The sequence below is a fragment of the Aquarana catesbeiana genome, linkage group LG03 (assembly GCF_042186555.1).
Source record: "Aquarana catesbeiana isolate 2022-GZ linkage group LG03, ASM4218655v1, whole genome shotgun sequence".
NCBI classification, from domain to species: Eukaryota; Metazoa; Chordata; class Amphibia; order Anura; family Ranidae; genus Aquarana; species Aquarana catesbeiana.
Window position 1 is genome coordinate 379,169,810 of NC_133326.1, and position 21,053 is coordinate 379,190,862.

At 43.0% G+C, this 21,053-nt stretch overlaps 1 protein-coding gene across 3 annotated transcripts in view; it reads left to right on the forward strand.

The window, feature by feature from the left end:
• SHROOM1 (shroom family member 1) overlaps window positions 1-21,053 on the forward strand; it is a 158,541-nt gene that overhangs the window by 102,649 nt on the left and 34,839 nt on the right. For all 3 annotated transcript variants that reach the window (XM_073620663.1, XM_073620664.1, XM_073620662.1), the window contains 2 exons: window positions 6,445-6,512; window positions 19,399-19,941. In XM_073620663.1, the coding sequence (XP_073476764.1) occupies window positions 6,445-6,512; window positions 19,399-19,941 (611 nt within the window). The remainder of the gene's footprint in view (window positions 1-6,444; window positions 6,513-19,398; window positions 19,942-21,053) is intronic.

The window sequence follows — 21,053 nt, forward strand, 5'->3', positions numbered from 1 at the left end:
TCCGTTCGAAGTTATATGTCATCTCTCTCACTTTCATCACTTGAACTTTATATATTAGAATGTATCCATGTTCAGTGGTTGTTTACACCATTGTTTGATTAGAATTTAGGACTTGATCTTTATATGTGTCCACTTTCTATTTACTTTGGTTCTTACAGGAGCCAGACATTGTGTCTACGATCTACTGTTCATGGGTGCAATGCTCTGCAGGCTCCTCCTGAAAAAAATAAATAAATAAATGTACATATTTTTTTCCTGCAAAAATGTTATTTTTTTCCATAAATGCTGAACTTGGCCTTTAAAGATTTGTATAGGAACAAAGTGAGAAGCTTCAACTGTATATCCTTCTTAATATCCTTCTTAAAGCCCAGCTCTGGGAAATCTGAAAATTAACCTTTGCTGTGCGGGCGCAGCCCCACTGCAAGGGAGAACCAGTTGTTTAGTCTAAGGGAGAGAAAACGTGCTTTTCCCTGGACCTCTGCTCCCCTGACAAACAGTGCTCCCCCCATGCTCTGGCAGTGAATTGTCCCTCTGTGCCCTCATGTCCAATGCATCACCCTGCATTGATCTCAATGATGCCAGGACTTTAGACCAATGGAGCATGGGGGAGAGGACACTGCAGGGACCAGTCTAGCAGCACATAGGATCAGGTAAGTAAATCTACTTATTCATGCCCCCTAGATGTAAATGAGCAGTTAACCCCAATGTAGTGGGTGCAGCCCCACTGCAAGAAATCATTTTCAAGTTTCCTGGAGTTATAGTTTTAAAATGTATCATTATTGAGTGCTATTGAGCTCCTTTTTGTCATTTAATACAGCTGATCATTTAAAGTAAGGCCACATTCAATCTAATGGGGTGCGATCCATGCTCGTTTCCTGCACCACATGCAAATTGCACGGCCCTTATGATGTGCTCTGGGTGTCCATATATAAAGGTAACGACACCCCAAGCACAGGTTGCAAATGCAGTGTGTTTGCACCAGATCACTTGGTACAAAATTACCATGCAATCTGGTTGTGGTGTGGTTCAAAAAAGGTGCATGCACTTCTTTGGTGCGGTGCCGTTTGAGCTCATTCAAAATGAATGGCCTCAAATCACATCGCACTGAGTCGCATGTGAATTGGACAGGAATGCGACGCAATTCCTGTGTGATTCACATGCGGTTCATAGTGTGAGTCCTTGGATGTAGGATGTTGCTCCTGCCAGAAATTCAGTTTGCTCCTAGCTTCCTGTAGTGTGCATACAACAATGCTACTGCTGCAATCCCGAGCAGTTTTGTCATTCTTGCGCTCTTCGTGTTCTCCAGCAAAGTATACTGAAGCTTAGCACCGCACCGCACCAAAGAAGTGCATGCACCTTTTTTGAACCACACCACAACCAGATTGCATGGTAATTTTGTACCAAGTGATCTGGTGCAAACACACTGCATTTGCAACCTGTGCTTGGGGTGTCGTTACCTTTATATATGGACACCCAGAGCACATCATAAGGGCCGTGCAATTTGCATGTGGTGCAGGAAACGAGCATGGATCGCACCCCATTAGATTGAATGTGGCCTTACTTTAAATGATCAGCTGTATTAAATGACAAAAAGGAGCTCAATAGCACTCAATAATGATACATTTTAAAACTATAACTCCAGGAAACTTGAAAATGATTTTCAAGTTTAGCTTCAGTACACCTTGCCCTCATGGTATAAAGATGTGCAGAGGGAGAAGTTCAGTAGTATAGCAGAGGAAAATTGATAAAGCAGAACTGATAATGCTGCTTGGGATTTTGGTGCAGCAGAGGCTGTGTTGTCAGCTAACTACAGGAAGTTAGGCGCTCACTGCGTTTCTTCCAGGATCAATTGTTTTTCTTTACTTCCATTGTTTTTAAATAGTCCACAAAGCACGAGAAAGACATTTTGCACAAGGGTGCCTCTGGGTAAGAGGTGCTACTTGGGTAAAAACAAGTTTCCATTTTTTGCATACGCCCTTATGTTGTGAGTGTTTGCTATAGCACCACTGTATAATTGTAGTACCTGGATGGCTCAAGTGAGGGGAAAACACCAGAGTTTATGTTGCACGGGCTAAGGCGACCATGTGCAAGACGTGTAAATGTGGTTGTATTGCATGGATGCATGTCTGTTTTTTTTAGTCCAGACATAAACTTTTTAATCTATTAGGTATTCTTACTTTTTGCTTGCTTTTCAGTAAAGGTATCCAAGGTAGATGGCCCAATCTCTGTCTAGGGACCATAAAAGCTCTTGGTAACTGGAGGGACCTCTGCTCCCATTTGGCATAGATTGTATATGGAGCAAAAGAGCAGTTGAAGATAGGAAGTTGCTAGCAGGATTTTGGTAAATAGTAGTTTCCTTGTTCTCAGTGAGTTGCAATGGAACCCTCCATAAAACGGCTATAGACGCTTCACACTTCTAGAAAATGGCATTTGCCATACAAAACTATAACATTGTAAAGTGACCTCAGAATTTTATTACCTGCACATACCTTTAGCAGTCTTCTAGAATTCCCATGAGCTCCGAAACCCAGGCTGCTCTATTTAAATACTAAATTCAACTAGAATAGCAGTACTTTGTCCTTCCAGTACCCAATTCCTGACCTGAAGTGAGGTGCAAAAGGGTTGACCGAAAGCTGTGACTTCCTAGCAGAAGCCGATTTTTGCATCATACAGGATAATTGCTCCTTGTGGAACTATAAAAGCCCTGACTGTTCACATTCTTTTACTACTCATCAATGTTATAGTCCAGTACAAGTACACTCTAAACCAGTGTGGTTCACATAGTCACCAGCCCTTTCCTTTTAAAGTGGCAGTGTGCATCACTGCTAAACTCAAAACCAGGGGTATTAAAGAGGTGGAGATCTACCTGAACAACATGGGAGAAGTCAAAGATCACCAAGCACAGTGTCGCCTTCTCAGATCAGTTTTAAACCTGTAATTGCCGTACTACTGTGTCACAATCGTGTGCATTGCACAGCAAGCATGAGTTTAAATCAAGTGGTGAGCAGGCAACATATCTCCTCTTCACCACCTATCAAACACACTTGGATCACTTTTCAGAGGAGCAGCAGTACTTGCTGCACTTATGAATGAGCCATTAGTTGCATTCGACAGCGGCACTCTTGGGGCTCGTTCACACGTAAAGCCCTGCTGTTGATTTGCGGTTTTACCGCCCCAATCCCTACCTGCTTTAGCTGCTGAGGCAGCAACCAAAGGTGTACACATGCTGCAGCAAGCATTATAGTCCCTTGTTGCATGCTACCGCCAGCCAATTGCGATCCATTCAATGAAATGGGGCCATTCCAGATAGGACAGGCACCAGCACTACAGAAGAGGCATTGGCTTTTGCAATTCTTGCTCCCTACTACAGCTCCAACTTTACAAGTAGTCCTTCTGCATTGCACTCTGTTTGATGCTCTGGGACGGTGGGTCAGCAAGCCCAGACCGCAACCTACCAGTCACCTGTCCGCAATCTACTGGTAGATCCCGATCTACAGGGTGCTGACCCACTAAAAATTCATCTTGAATTCCTCCAAGCAGAATAACAGAAAACACATTCTAAAAGATGTGCCACATTTCCTGCATCTTCTAGCTTGTCTATTCTGTTGTGCATATGTACTTCCCTTGTATTCATTTTTTTTCACTGAGAGTTTACAAAGATCGTTGAGTCAAAAATAGAGCTATCAAATGGAAATAATCTAACTCTTGGCTTGGTGGCCACATGTCCGGGATACTAAATACGTATGAAGTCACCATACTTTCAGCTGTTAAGTGTTCAGCTGTGCACTGTAATGCAGATTAATATAGAAGATTGCATCAGCCGTTGGAAAAATTACAGCATATGCAGTTACTAGCAAATAACTGGGACTTATCATCTGCATTATGAAATTAATGATATGCATTTAAAGAAAATAGTTTGCCACACCAAAGTGTACAGTTACAAACTTCTGTAGGGCTATGGATTAAACCCCTTTTATGTTTGGTGGGCACAACCGCCTGCGAAATCGCTGCAAACGGAGTGAGAGCAATAATTCTAGGACCATAGCTCATGCGTAACTATAAACTGATGACCTACAAAGCTATTTAAAGCATTCCATATGCAGATTTTTGGGTAACATAGTTTTTTTTTGTGATTCCATTTGCGCAATTTTTAATACTTCACATATTTGTTATCTATTTACTCAACGCAACTTAATTTCCTTAAAATATGCGTTTGATAAATAACTGCATCAATATTGTGCAACATAAATAATTTCAAATACCCCCATTTTATTCTCCAGGGTCTCTGCTTTAACTAAATATATTATTTTGGGGGTTTACAATAATTTCTAGCAAAAAATGCACATTTTAATATGTGTGCAAAAAAAAATGAAAAAATTGCCCCGATAGGCATGTGTTTAAGGAGATATCAGGGGTTTATTAGACCCCCTAATGTCACCTATGAACCCCAGTGAGTGAGCAAGCTTGATCAGCTTCATCCCCGGCCACAGCAGCTGGGAAATGACAGCTCTGAACCAGAAAATTATGTAAAGCACATGATTTCCAGGTTCATTCACTTGAGAGGATAGCAGAGTCTCCTCTGCTTTGCCCAGAGACACCTGCCATGCCAGAACCAGGAAATATGGGGGTGGGGTATTTAGGGAGATTCTTGTGGAAGTGATTGGGTTGCTTTAGTCAGCTTGATGAGCATACATACGCTCCCAGCTGCTGTAGCAGCCTGGAGTGTGTGTAAATACCCCTGCTACTACCAACATAAGGCTGTTGAGTGGAATCCGGTGTAGCATTACAACATCTCTATGCCTGTCCTTTACTAGTGATCAAGTCAATGAGAGTGCCAAACGAACATCTTGAGTGTTCAATGTCTTTTAACGCAGACGTTCACCAATTTTTCTCTCCTGTTTTTTCCGCCCTCTTTCTTACACAATTAAGAAATGTCTATCTCACATCCCAGGAGGCAGTGTTTTACTGAGATCTATGCATATGCAGCTATGCCGATGATCTCTGCCAGTTATTTGAGAAATCACACTCATACAGTCAAATGAGATTGTCATGCTATGAACAAATTTTATAATTAAAACCTTTGGTCTCGTGGGCATTTGTTTGGTGCTCTCATTGAACTGTATGGGTTTGTTATTTTAAACTCGAACTTTTCATTTTTTAAATTTATTTTTTAGGTGAATGTGCTGGGAGCGCACAGGGCAGGCGCTCTCGGCACAGTTTTGTATTTACATAGGATCGCATATATGCAGCCTTTCGGCGTTTAAAGCTCACCCACCGAGAGGCCACATATATGCGTGCGGCCAGCGAGAAGTCCAACTCAGTGAAACTTCAAAATTATTCCTTGCAATGGGGCCGGACCTGCACTGCAAGAGTTTAGCCTGAACTTATCTGATCCTTCCTTCCCCAGCAGATGGTTTTCCCCCACACTTTGGTGGACTGTCCATCAACATCATCGCATGGCTAAAGACCATACATTGGTGTTGATGACATCAGGACCTTTGACCACTAAAGCAGCGGTCATCAACCAGTGGTCCATGAGAACATTTTGGTGGTCCCCAGGGGTCCTGGCGCAAATCATTGTTGTATACCACCCAACGTTGTTTCCAATGTTGCTCTCAATGCCTCTAGGCATTGATACCCAATGCCTCCTCTGTAATTCTGGCTCCTGTGAACTCAGAGGGAGGTGCCGCGAGTAGTGCAGAGAACGGGAGATGAAGAAGGAGGGGACTTCCAATGGCAGCGCTGATCAGACTGTGGGAGGGAGTGTGGAGCCCAAGGACATAGCTGAATAAGGAGGTGAGATCCTATGATGAGTCTGTGTAAGGTGGCAGTGTGATGCAGAGTGGGGGAGAGGGGGGCAGAGAGCTGGAGCATTGTGTGTGTATAAGGCAGCAGTGTGATCCAGGGGGAGGGGGAAGAGAGCTGGAGCATTGTGTGTGTGTATAAGGCAGCAGTGTGATCCAGTGGGAGGGCAGAGAGCCGCAGCATTGTGTGTGTATAAAGCATGTAAAATTCATGTTAGTGGTGCGCGCAGGATTAAAAATTGTAAGTTTAGTGGTCTGTGAGGTCCGAAAGGTTGGTGACCACTGCTCTAGAGCATACGGGAGAAGATGCTATGCAGGATCTGTCTAACAGCACCGAGGATTGGGTTAGTAAATCCACTTGAACTAGCCCCTAGATCTAAACAAGCCACTAACCCTTGCAGTGCAGGTGTAGCCCCACTGCAAAGGATCATTTTAAGTTTCCCAGAGTTTGGATTTAAAGACCAATGATGATCAACTGCAAAGAGCACTGACATGTACTTTGATTGGCTGGGCATACGTATACTATTGTTCTCACTCCCTGTGGTAAGAAAAAAAATGATTTGCAGAGACTGCTACATGTTCTGTTGTCAGTAAAACCACTCTAGAAATTGACCAATATTTGTTTTTTGCTTTTCTTTAGAACTCTGTTGGACACCTGGCTCTCTCAACATCAGCACTACAAAATAATGGCAATGTTTCCAAAAACAGGTAAGCAACATGGATCCATAAACCCAGAAAAATGAATGTTCAAACAGATCTACATCAAGATACAATGTTCATATTTAAACAGTGTAAGATGTTGAAACTTGTGAGGATGAAGATATGGGAGTTGACCTTACTGACTTAGGCAGGCCATAAAAGGTTTGAATCATGTATGGGCAGGCAGAATGTACCAAGTTACAAAACAAAGAAGGGGAAGGCGCAAACCCCTAGTGCGTTATCCGAGTAAAAACTGAATTTAATATGAAAAGCAACCAATAAAATGCATACTCACAAAGGTGCACAAGTATACTTCCGGTGCACACGAGGCATTTGGTTGTGCTGGTTAGCACAGCTCTGAAGGAGTGTGCCCCGAAACGAGTTAGCCTGCTTATGTGAGGTCGCAGAAACACTTGGATTTTCTACCTCATGCATCCATGTTGTATACTTGTGCACCTTTTGCGAGTATGCATTTTATTGGTTGCTTTTCATTATAAATTCAGTTTTTACTCGGATAATGCACTAGGGATTTGTGCCTTCCCCTTCTTTGTTTTTTTAGTTCCACATAGGATCTCCCCATCTGAAGAGGGCTGCATCTACCGGGCATTGGACTGTGTATGCGATGTGACAATTAGTTGGATTTCCCTCTGGTGAAGACCAGTGAGCACTGGGAGTGTTTGGCTGTCTTTTCTTGTTGATTGTACCAAGTTGATCAATCGATCAACTTGGGTAAATCAGCCTGCCGGATTTTACTTTTGATTATAGCTATCGGCTGGTATAGCCGCTAGCAGTAGTGACTGTCCTTTCCCAGCTTGTCCCCCTCCAGGGACATTGTATTCTGACAGTGGGATAGAGCGATCTAAAAATTGACTTCTGTCAAACCGGGACAGCCACACACTGAACAGGCTAAATTTTGATCTATCTATAGCCATCTTAAAGTGATGTTAAAGGCTTCATTTTTTTGTTAAATAACAAACATGTTATACTTACATGCCCTGTGTAGTGGTTTTGCACAGAGCAGTCCCGATCCTTCTCTTCTCAGGTCCCCCGCTGGCTCTCCTCCCCCCCTGCCAAGTGCCCCCAGAGCAAGTCACTTGCTCTGGGGGCACTTGTGCGCGCTTGCTCCCAAGCCCTTCTCTGTCCATAAGACACACAGAACAGGGCTTAGCCCCGCCCCCACTCCCTCCCCACTGTTGTCTCTGAGCCAATGAGAAGGCTGAGCCGGGACAGCATACGAGTGTAGTGAAAGGGGGTGATGGCGCTCCCTAGTTTGCGTATAGGTGGCCAGTTAGTGGTGTGTACGTGAAATGGTGTGATATACCAAAATAATGAATAAATAATATATGTGCAGACTGATATCACACCACAAATGAATATAGTGATCAAATATGCTCCAAGTAAATAACCAGTGCTTAATAGTGATATACCAATCAGAAAATCAACAATAACCCAATTAAGAAGTCAAAAATAACCACACAAAAAAAGCATACATAGACATGATTGTCTGCTGTGAGTGAAGTGAGCACTGAACAAGCCCACTTATACCGTGATTTTCACTGGTGTGGTTGATATGAAAAAGTGTCTAAAAGTGAATAAACAAATGATAGTCCATATAATTAAATCTTCACTCGCAAGTAAATAGCTCACATGTGGTGGCTTAGGTGTTTGTGAAGAAACTTAGTAGATATATAAGAAATATACAAAAATTAATATATATATATATATATATATATATATATATATATATATATATATATATATATATATATATATATATATATATATATATATATATATATAGAAAGGAGTGTTCATAAATAAATTTGTGGCAGCACAGTGGTGTAGTGGGTAGCACTCTCACCTAGCAGTAAAAAGGGTCGCTGGTTCGAATCCCAACCATGACACTATCTGCCTGGAGTTTGCATGTTCTCCCTGTGCCTGTGTGGGTTTCCTCCGGGTACTCCGGTTTCCTCCCACACTCCAAAGACATGCTGGTAGGTTAATTGGCTTCTGTTCAAAAATTGGCCCTAGTATATGAATGTAAGTTGGGGATCTTGGATTGTGGGCTCCTTGAGGGTAGGAACCGATGTGGGTGTACAATGCAGAGTGCTGCGTGAATTGGCAGCACTATATGGGTACCTTAAATAAAAATAGGGATGATTGTAGACATGCACCCACACTCACTCAGGTTGAACTGGATGGACTGGTGTCTTTATTCAACCTTACTAACTATGTAACTATGTAAATGTGCAGCTGGTAGTCCATATAATGATTAAATCTTCACTCAGAATGAGTAGCACAAAAATGGTGACTTTAGGTGTTTTCAGAAAATCCTCTTGTGACTTTGTGCTCCCCCCTCCAGGGTCCCTACTCACCGGATCCACTCACCCCCACAGGGGTAATACGCTTGTAGTTGTAACCACTGCGGTCGCTCCACCACCCGAATCGTTCTGGTGCCTAGGATATCCTTCCTTTCTCCAGGTACTATGTGGTATGATCTGTAGTAGGTTCCTCATAGAGGAAAAGAGATGTGGGCTTCCATAGTGTAGTAAATTAATTCTTTTATTAAAAAATTTAATTATATAAACAACAACTGGATACAAAAAAATGTATTAAAGTATTAAAAATTAAAAAAGTTTAGAAATAGTCCTGGAAAGGCTAGTAAATATCACCAGAGGGCCGCCCACCAGGCTGTGATATGATAATAGCCGGCTAGTGGTGAGTTTATAAGCCTATTAGTGCAGCGAACGCTGGTAACCTGCATTGGAGACAGCAGCACCGCGCTGCGTTCCACCTGCAACTAACCCAGGAAATGATGTATCGTGCGTGGTGCCGTCGTACGCGTTTCGTCATAGACATCCTCAGCGACGATGCCAGCACGCCACGCACCACGGCATTAAATGGGAGAGCCGCCATGTCTGTCCCGTCCCCCAATCCCGGGGTGGCCAATCACAATATAGGAAGGGGCGGGGTTTTGAAAACCATTACAGTGCTGTGTCCGCAATGATGGCTCAGTGGGGGATAGCAAACATGCACTGAATTATACTACATGATTTAAATGGACGCCATGGCAGGCTCTCGGCAAGCAGTTTATATACATTGATGAAACACATGTAACATTAACGGAATTATGGTATTCTATACAGGACCTGAGGGTCTCCTGTTAAGTAATATGTTATAATGTTGCAATGCGGATATTACCTAGTAAACCTCTGCGTTCTGTTTATACATGGCAGCTAGTGCCAAGTATAATGGGCATATTGATGCTTATAATTTACCAAAAACCCAGTCTCAAGCCTGCATATCCGATATAAATCCTACATACAGGATTCCTTTCTATACTGTGTATCTTGATAAATATAAAAATAAATACAAACAAAATATTAAAATATTAGATTTAATATAGATTTAATCATATTATATAGACTACCAGCTGCATATTTATTTATGAACACTCCTTTCTATATATTAATTTTTTTGTATATTTCTTATATATCTACTAAGTTTCTTCAAACACCTAAGCCACCACATGTGAGCTATTTACTTGCGAGTGAAGATTTAATTATATGGACTATCATTTGTTCACTTTTAGACACTTTTTCATATCAACCACACCAGTGAAAATCACGGTATAAGTGGGCTTGTTCAGTGCTCACTTCACTCACAGCAGACAATCATGTCTATGTATGCCTTTTTTGTGTGGTTATTTTTGACTTCTTAATTGGGCTATTGTTGATTTTCTGATTGGTATATCACTATTAAGCACTGGTTATGTACTTGGAGAATATTTGATCACTATATTCATTTGTGGTGTGATATCAGTCTGCACATATATTATTATTTATTCATTATTTTGGTATATCACACCATTTCACGTACACACCACTAACTGGCCACCTATACGCAAACTAGGGAGCGCCATCACCCCCTTTCACTACACTCGTATACTTATAGACCCCCTTGGGGAGCTACATTAGGGGAGGCTGCATACCTAGTAAGGATCCTAAGCGCAGTCACTTATTATTTATTTTGTATGAGCCGGGACAGCAGCCCCTCTTGTGCACATCGCTGGATCAAGATCGGGCTCAGGTGGGGGGAGCTGCATACTGAAGGGGTTTACAACTAATGAGCAGGAACAGGTATGTAGCCAGTGAAGTCTAGAAGCTCTGAACTCTGAACTGCTTAATCTCCCAGAAGCCTTTTTTTCAGAGTTTCTTGTTAACTTTTAATAGATAATATATTCCTTATAGAATTCTGTAGGTGGTTCATTTTCCTTAAAGTGGTTCTAAAGGCAGAAAGAAGGCTTTTTTACCTTATTGCTTGATCAAAACTTACATTTAAAGTAAACTGTCTTTCGTACAAGAATACAGATTGTTGCACAACAAAGTTGTGCTGTAGCTAAAACAATGAAATGTTGGATCCTCTGTGATATTCAGTGAAAGAATATGGCCAGCTTTGAATTGTATTCTTGATTACTCATGCCCTTTTCATTTAGGAGCTGATGAGATATTCACTGTGCGTTGGATGTTGTTGTAATATACTTTCTCAAAGGTCTGATATTACTGAGTTGATGGTCAGAAACCTTCATTTTTGTGTTGTACAACATCTCCATCGCTTCATTTTATTTCTTATTACTTATGTCAACAGCCAGCTGGGAAATATTTAAAGTCTTGGAGCGCCATCTACTGACTGCTCAGTGGAAACGCCCAAATATTTACAGACTACCTAAACCATTATATTACACTAGACTTTTTAACAACTTGCCATAGTTACAAAGTGGATCAACTAGTAACGTTAAGAATTACTTTGTCATTTCCCATAACAAACAAAAAGTAGTTTGTGTAGTGTCGTTTTTGCAAGATTAGTAGTTTGTGAACTCCTCTTCTCACGTCCTCTTGGATAATTGCATAATCAGCTCCTGAAATGTGATCGGATTTTATCTTCACCATTATTATTATGTTAATATTATTTGTTTCACATACACTTGTCTTCCTTAGCTTTACTGAACTTTTTTTTTTTTTTTTTTTTTTTTTACAAAAACCTTTAGGTGTTTTCTGTAACTCCTGTTTTAACCTGTGGGGAAAATATATAAAATTTGTTATGTTTCATATTTACCACTAAGAGCCATCAGGTGGTATGCACTACAGTGCTGTAGCAGGTTTGAGTATATGTATAACAGTGTTGCAATGATATGTGACTTTCTATGATGTCCTGTGTCTGCCCTCTTGCTAACCATGCACATAACAAAACATGTACCTAACTATGCAGTGTATTTTGCATCCCCATGTGCAATGGCATGTCACCTATTCTGGTGGTCTCCCCTCCCCATGTCTCCTTTTTGCATATAACTTTTCCACTATTGCCATTCCTTTTTTTTTAACTTTCTCTGTTACAATTTTTCCCTGCTCTTGCTCAGCCCCAAGGTCTGCGGCAAATGTAGTGTCTCAGAAATCCAATGTTGACTGCACTCTCGGTAGGTGCCACAAGTTCCCTGTCAATGCTGCTCTGTCCCCTGTCCAGCATTCACAGTAAATGAACAGTGTATATGTATCTGTACATAACAAGGGTGTAACCATGAAGGTTGTCAGTGCAGGGCTTTCTACAGTAAAAACTCAGAATGCTTTGTATACCTTACAGTATTAATAGAAATAAAACTATTATATTGTGCATACGTTCTGGATACATTTAAAATATGCACTTGAAAGCATCTGGTGTGAACAAGCCCCTAAAGCTTTTGTTAACCCAAAAAAATAAATATCGATCCGGTTTCTGTAAAGCATGTTATACAGCCCAGTGCTTGTGCTGGCCCCCTGTAATACCTGAAATACCTGGCTGATCCTGACTGGCAGTACCCTCCCCCCTTGTAAACTGACCAAGATAATGTGGTCAGAATACATGCCTCCATCATCCGCAGCCTGCTCTGCTGTGTCCTCCTCCCTCCTTCCCTTTCTGCCTATCAGCTCCCCAATCTGCCTAACCTGCTCTAAATATAACAGTGTTTTTCTTCTATAGTTCATGCTGATATATAACGCTAAGCTCCCTAGTGGATGTCATTCATAAAAATATGAAGTATAATAGCTTACTTCAGAGCGCTCACGTGACTGCCCACCGGTCTCCTCCCCTACTCTCCTCCTCTCTGGTGATGTTAGCGGGGGTTTACCAGCACCTCCCCCCTGCAGCTATCGCATCGGGTTAGACCAGCAGACAGTCAGCTGAGCGCCGAACGGCGCTCTGAAATAAGCTATTATACAGCATATTTTTTATGAATGACATGCACTGGGGAGCTTAGTGTTATATATCAGCATGAACTATAGCAGAAAAAAATGTACCTTTCACACTTGCACGACTAGTCCCACGATTTGGGACTGCAAAGTAGCATGACAAGTCGTTCCCCATGATTTCCAATGACAACCATTCATATTAGTACGACTTCACAGTAGTCCCTGCACTACTTTGGTCTGGCTTTGATCCTACTTCAGCCCATTGAATATCACTGAAGTCGGATCGCCGTATTAACGGATCCGACTTTGGTATGCGACTTGTGCTCTGATGATCTTGAAGGGGAACTCCACGCCAAATAAAAAAGAAGAAAAACGGCATGGGTTCCCCCTCCAAGAGCATACCAGGCCCTTCAGTCTGGTATGGCTTTTAAGGGGAACCCCCATGCTGAAAAAACAACATGGGGTCCCCCCCACAATCCATACCAGACCCTTATCCGAGCACACAGCCCAGCATGTCAGGAAAGGGGGTGGGGACAAGCAACCCCCGGCCCGTACCAGGCCTCATGCCCTCAACATGTGGGGTGGGTGCTTTTGGGGGTGGGAGGGCACTGTGCCCCCCAACCCCAAAGCACCTTGTCATGTTGATGAGGACAAGGGCCTCTTCCCGACAACCCTGGCCGTTGGTTGTTGGGGTCTGAGGGCAGGGGGCTTATTGGAATCTGGAAGCCCCCTTTAACAAGGGGGCTCCCAGATTCGCCCCCCCCCCCCCCACCCTATGTGAATGAGTATGGGGTATATTGTAGCCCTACCCATTCACCTAAAAAAAAAAGTGTTAAAAATAAAACACAGTACACATGTTTTTAAAGTAATTTATTAGGCAGCTTTGGGGTCTCTTCCAACTTCTTCTCCCCTCTCCGGCTCTTCTGCCTACTCCGCTGATGCTGGTTCTTCTCCCCCTGTCCACTGTCTTCTGCCAGATCTTCTCCGCTATCTTCTCACTCTTTTGCTGGGTCTTCTCCACTGCCTTCTCCCTCTGTTCTTCTTCTGATGTTGACTCAACGTTCTCTCCTGCTCTAATGCTGGGTGCGCAATGTGCCACTACTTATATTGGCATGGGGCGGGATCACCGGAGGCCCGCCCCTTATGACATCACCACCCATCATGCCCTGGGCGGCGATGTCATGCCCTGGGCTATGACGTTAAAAGGGGCATACCTCCGGTGACCCCGCCCCATGCCGATATAAGTAGTGGTGCACCCAGCATTAGAGCGGGAGAGAGCGTCGAGTCAACATCGAAAGAAGAACAGAGGGAGAAGACAGTGGAGAAGACCCAGCAAAAGAGCGAGAAGATAGCGGAGAAGACCTGGCAGAAGACAGAGGGAGAAGAACCAGAGAGGGCTAGAAGACATCAGCGGAGGCGGCAGAAGAGCCGCAGAGGGGAGAAGTCAGAAGAGCCCCCGGAGCTGCCTAATAAATTACTTTAAAAACGTGTACTGTGTTTTATTTTTTACACTTTTTTTAGGTGAATGGGTAAGGGTACAATGTACCCGATTACTCATTCACATAGGGTGGGGGGCAGGGATCTGGGAGCCTCCTTGTTAAAGGGGGCTTCCAGATTCCAATAAGCCCCCCGCCTGCAGACCCCGACAACCAATGGCCAGGGTTGTCGGGAAGAGCCCATTGTCCTTCAACATGGGGACAAGGTGCTTTGGGGTGGGGGGGCACAGAGCCCCCCCCCCCCGCCCCAAAGCACCCACCTCCCCCATTTTGAGGGCATGCGACCTGGTACGGTTAAGGAGGGGAGGGTGCTCGCTCGTCCCCACCCCCTTTCCTGACCTGCCGAGCGGTGTTTTTTTCGGCGTGGGAGTTCCCCTTAAAACCCATGCCAGACTGAAGGACCTGGTATGTTCTTGGAGAGGGGGAAACCATGCTGTGTTTTTTTTTTTTTTTTTTTTTTTTTTTTTATTGTGTATGGAGTTCTCCCTGAAGTTTCATACCAGGCAGTGCCTAGTATTGTTGGGGATCAAAGTCAGATCCCTGTTCATTGAAGTCTTAAATGACTTAAATTCGCAGGGCAAAGTCAGATCCACAGTCGTACGACTGTCTTGTCAAAATCGTGCAACTTTAAAGGTACACAAGTGTGAAAGGGGCCTGAGACTGCATTCACACCTGAGCGTTTCAAAGTCGCACGTTTTTAGCGTGATTTTGTTCAGGTCACCAATGTAAAAGGCAGAAAAACACCTGTAATATGCCCCAAAGAAGCTCATGTTCTTTTTTGAGCTTAGGGCATTTTTCAGGCGTTTTGCTTCAGGTGACAAAACGCTCAGATGTGAACAGGTGCCATTGAAATGAATGGGATTTTGCTTGTTGGGCATTTTTCAGGGGTTTTTCGGGCGCTTTATGAGCTGAAAACGCTCAGGTGTGAATGCAGCTAAAAAAGGCCCCTTTCACACTTGTGCGACTTCAAAGTCGCGTGATTTTGCGGCCACAATTTTGTCGCGATTTTTGCCGCAATTTCAGGGAATGCCTGTGTAACTTGCATTAAAGCAAACCAAAGTAGTGCAGGGACTACTTTGAAGTCGACACGACTTGAAGTTTTACTAATATGAATGGTAGTCATTGGAAATCATGGGGAACGACTTGTCCTACAACTTGGGACTGCAAAGTTGTACGACAAGTCGTACAAGTGTGAAAGGGGCCTAACAAACACTTTAAGTTTATAGTGGAACTAAACCCAACGATTTAACCATTTTTCAAAATGGTTACATAGAAGATGACTAAGTGTCACAGTTGCTTGTGCTCTCAACTGAGTCATCAATCCCTCAAATGGCTGGTGTAATTCAATGTGGATCACCGTGGCAACTGCAGATCAAAGGCTAAGATGGCCGCATCCTTCCTGTAAAGAATAGGATGGTTTAGTTCCACTTTTAAAATATATCTAAAGGCAAAGCTTTTTTCTTTATTTTGGATAGAGCAGGGAACGTTTTTTTTTGTCTTTTTTATGCCATCTTTGTCTTATTAGGAAGATTTCCTTTCATTTCCTATGGACGCAACAGGGAGTGATAGGGTATCTTTCAAATGCAGGGGGAAATCCACACTTAGTTGTCACGAGAACAAGTTTTCTCATTGGAAGATTTCCCCTCTATTCCCATTCTGGTAGAAAAAATTTTGGCTGTGCCCTCCTTTTTATTCTCATTATCGTGTCATTTAGCAGACCCCATTTAACTGTTGGCTGGGAGATTCCCCAGATGAAAGATAAATGTAAATGGGGATACAGGTGATGTCATTACCCATATGTGGCAATTTGCATATTTGGGAAATTTGTCACTGGATTGGCAGCGCCTGATGGGGTCTGCTTTACGTATAATAGTGCATTGCTGCAGAGGGTGGATTCGAAAGCCCCTATTGGAATGAATAGCAGCTATCGATCTAAAGTAAAGCAGATATGATGGGGAACTAGCTCTCAGTTCCACTCCAGTAAAAATCCTCGGTCATGCAACTGTCAGTGTGACAGGCGCAGTGGGTGGGGAAGAATGGAGGGAGTGAGGAAGAAGTGTACAATGTGGACACTCCTTCCTCAGTGCAGACACGGACAGATTCATGTACCTGTCTGTGATGGGTACATGAAACGGGTGCAATTCTAAAGGGGGTCTATGACTATTGTCAAGACATAGATATGGTATTTAAATGAGCTTACAAGACAACAAAATAAAACTGAAAGAAGAGAATGGAAAAAAGGAAGAAGAATAAAAAAGAAGTAGTATAGTAAGACAGAAAAAGGTTGATAGAATTGACAGATCTTGTATATCAGCACATGGTTTGCTCAGTTCCCACCAAGGACTATGACCACTATGAATGGTTCATTGTTCTCTGTGGAGCACTTCAGAAAATGGTGTCATTACTTTATAAATATACAAGGGGGCAAGGCAGATCTGAAAGGTTGGGATGGTATTAATCTAATAATCTTTATTTGACTGGCTAAATTATACATGGACCAGAGGTGCAGATCTTGAGAAATTGGAATGTGGTTCATTTTAGGAGGTTATTTTTTTTTGTATTTGTCAAAATCGAAAGGATTACACAAAAAGTGATGAGTTATTTGTAGTTATATTAAAATCAAATTTTTGTGGCTGTAATTACAGATTTCTGAATCAAATATTTATCAAATTGTATTTTATTATTAAGACAGCCTTCACATGGATCAGGACTGATCTGAGTATACACTCTTATCTAGAATATCTGTACTGTAGGGCACTCCTGCTGTTTGTGCTGGACTGTGCCTTCTGACCTACAGCCATGAAAGCGATGAGATGAGTAGTTGGGAATGTGATTTGGCAATTCATGCTGTTTTGTACAGGCTGTTAAGTACTTTGAGGACTAGGATCAGAACATTTATTCAACGTAGGTGTGCCCAATGAGACAGACCTGTGTAAAAGGTTCCAACCTAAGTTTAGGAATGAGTGTGTGTGTGTATACAGTATATATGTTCACATACAGAGATCTGTGGCACAATGGTGTTTTAAGCACTAGCTTTAAAGCGGAGTTCTAGTCACCTGTGAAAAAACTGTAGCTGCTAACTTTTAAAAAAACAGCCACTCACCTGCCCCACGATCCAGCGGTGTGCTCACCCCAGTCAGTCTCACTCGCTATCTTTGGTCCCCGGTATCTTCACTATGGGCACCTAGCTGTGACAGCTTGCGGCCTCGCAGCTGAGTGCCCACTGTGCATGTGCGAGACGCGCTGCGCATCATGATTGGTGGATGCAGTCTTCTGGGACCTGTCGGTGTCCCAGAAGACTGCAGGGGGGAGGGAGGAGAAGTTCTGTTTCCGACCGCCTAGGCGGTCAGAACAGAGGTGGCAGATGGGTACCTGTCAACTGGGTATCTACTCCCCCCCCCCAAAATTGTTCAAGAGGAGCAGGGAACAAGTCCTTAAAGCGGAACTTCCCCTTTTGGGTGGAGCTCCGCTTTAAAATAGTTTGTGCTGTCAGTGTAGTACTTTATATGAGGACTCTGGGCAAGCACAATTGTTGAATTCTTGAAACAATGCCAGATAAGATAAAACTTTGCAGAATGGTTCATTTGAGTTTAGAGATGCGTGTGTGTGTGTGTGTGTGTGTGTGTGTGTGTGTATGTATGTGTGTGATATATATATATTTTATCTTGTACAGGGATTTTTTTTTCTTCGATAATAGGTGCAGGTACTCCTCCAGGAGAGAGCAGCAACATGCATAGGTGTACACAGACAATTTCATTAGGGTGTGCACCCAAAACACACATGTGGCAGAAGAGCATGCCGCAGCATATGGCTGCTGTGGCAAAATTGAGTGGGAGGATCTTAAAGGGGCAAATAAATATCAGGAGTGTACTACATACAGAATGCAGAGTTCAGGAGTGTGCTATACATACAGTTATATGCAGCGTTCAGGAGTGTGTTATGTACAGAGTGCGGGGTTCAGGAGTGCATTATGTACAGAATGCAGAGTTCACACGTACATTACGTAGAAAGTGCAGGGTCCAGGAGTAAGTTACGTACAGAGTGCAGAGATCAGGCGCACGCTAGGTACAGAGTGCAGGGTCCAGGAGTGTACAGAGTTAAGGAGCATATCCCCCCCCCTCCCCCCAATCGCTCCTCTTCCCCTGCCATCTCTATCCCCATCCCCCTTTTTGATACAAATGCCACTATTAAAAAAAAATTAATCCCCATCCAAGCAGAGGCCTCAGATACAACATGGCTCCGTGCAGGATGGGATATTTTTCTTCCTCTTCAGCTCCTCCGCATGGTCTGTCATACGTCAGGCTAGAGCCGAGGAGGAGCTTAGTGGTGGCGGGGAGAGATGGTGTGCGTGTCGGCAATCACTGCATGGCAATGGGTGCCTGGCACTAGTGACTCCATTGGTGCTTCCCCTGCCAATCCTTTATATTACAGTAGCTGCGCCCAGGGATGGTGGGGAGGTTTCAGTGCATCCACTCAGATGGGAGCTGTCACTTCTAAATACAGATCGCAGGGTGTTTAGAAGTGAAGATAGTGAGCAGCAAACACAGTGCTGGGTGATTAGGGTGTGCTCAGGCAAACCTGGCACATCCTGTGCGCACACCTATGGCAACAGGCAAGTGCAGCATAATGTATGGACAGAGTACAGGGCTCAGAAGTGCATATTGCAAAGATTTTAGGATGTGGGGTTTAGGGGCATGTATCACACTGGGTGCAGGGCTCAGGGGTGCATATTGTGCACTGCTAAGGGGTGCGTATCTCCCAGGTTGCAGGGCTCAGTAATGAGTACTGTGAAGTGCTCAGGAGTGTGTATCGCACAGCATGCATTGTCAGTGTACAAGCAGAAATCATTTTTATATATTTTTTATATTAGGAGGAAGAAGATAAAAATGTGACCGTGATGTTGCTCATACACTTTGCAGTTTTGTTGCCCAGCTTTTACCCTTGAATGATTTTTGATTTCAGTCTTCCAAATGATGTGGAATAACTTGACTGAGAAAGCTTTTTCAAGTGGCATTGAGGTGGTATTTGGTCATTATGGCTCATGTTGGTCTCTGGAAAGGATTGCTTTACAGATCCTCTAATTTTACAATGTGCATTTTAAATAAAGTATTACTCCATATTTGCAAATTAATATATGTTTGAAAGAGATACTGACTTTTATATTTGCACCCAACATAGATTGTCTGTCATGGGAGATAATGCTGCAAGTGAGACTGAAAAAGTTTTGATTGCCAGAAGTCGGGGGAAGTCCTTGGAAGAATTGGGAACCTCAGACAGAACAAGGCTTTCTGTGCTGAGTCAAAGCAGTGATCAGATTTACCACAATAAAGTCGCCATGCTGATGCCCCGTCCTGAATCATCAAGTGTCACAGCTGTGCTCCATCGAGACAAACTTAAGGCCTGTGCTGAGCATGAATCGGGAAGGCAGCCCAGACAAACAAATCCAGAGGATTTTCTGGAGCCTCACAGATCAGGTGTTGGAAAGTCAGCAGAAGAAAAATGTTCCAGGGCCCAGAGAACACGCGGGGTTTCCTCGGACAATTCCAGCAGTACTCTTCCTTCACAAATTTACACTACAGCTACTCGCATTTCGCCCTGCCAGCAAGTAGAAGATGAGGTTTTTAACTGCATGCAGCAGGAACAGGATACACATTATACTACTGAGGACAATCCACCATCACCAGGTGCCTTACCTGTCCATCTAAATACGCATATGTCAAGGTAATGTTTGAGCTCACAAATACTGTAAGTAAATGTATAGAAACTGAGACTTAAATAATCCTGTCATGAGAGAAATATTGGGCCAGTCATAGCTGACCTAATGCTACGTTGATCACACAGACTTCCTCAATCAATGATCCAGAACAAATGTGCAGGCCATGTCATTCATTCTCTTACATGGTAGTATCTGATCAGTGGCTCAGGATGAATTTGAATCTAGTGGATCAATGTGACAGCCAGAGAAGTAGCATTTTCAGCAGAGGTCTACAGTCTCATGAAAGGTTTTCCTAAAGTATATCAAACACTAAAACTTTTTTTTTTTTTTTTTTTTTTTGGATAGAGGAGAAAATGGTTAAAACCTTTTTTTTTTTCCCATCTGTGTCCAATTGGAGAAAATTCACTTCCCCTCCTATGGACACAACAAAAGGAAGAGGAAACTTCTCAAAAGTGAGAGAACTTACCTTTTTAGACAGTGGCCACAGGGACAAGAGTCCCCACAGGAAGATGCCCCCTCTATTTCCCTCTATTCACGGTTTCTGGAAAACTCAAAATGTTAGATTTTCCCTCAGTTTCAGTCCTGATTATCATGGTTACTAGGACAAGTAAAGAGTGCACACCTCCCTAGTTGGAACATATAGCCTAGGTTTACACTGATACGGTGCAGGAAAACGCATGTAATTCGGACAGGAATCGCGCACTGCATTCCTGTTCAAATCACGTGATTCTTTGCAGTGTGATTTGAGTCCATTCATTTTGTCTGGCTCAAATCGCAATGCACCCACACGAAAAAGCATGCACATTTTTTTTCGCCATGCTTTAGCCTAGGTTCACACATCAGTGTGAACCTAGGCTAAAATATGACAGGAGTCATACCACTCTATCCAAAAACTAAAAAAGAGTTTGGGCTTTATGTACAATGTTAATACACTACAATGTTGACACATCAGCCATTACCACCTTTTTCTTTCAATGGGTTTTAACTTTTATGAACGTTTTTGCAAATTGCAGATAAACAGCAATTTTCCAAATACAACTTGTTAAATAACATACCACATTAATAATCTGTGGAAGCGTATGTACATATGTTGTGTTTTTTCTATCAAGACTGTTAG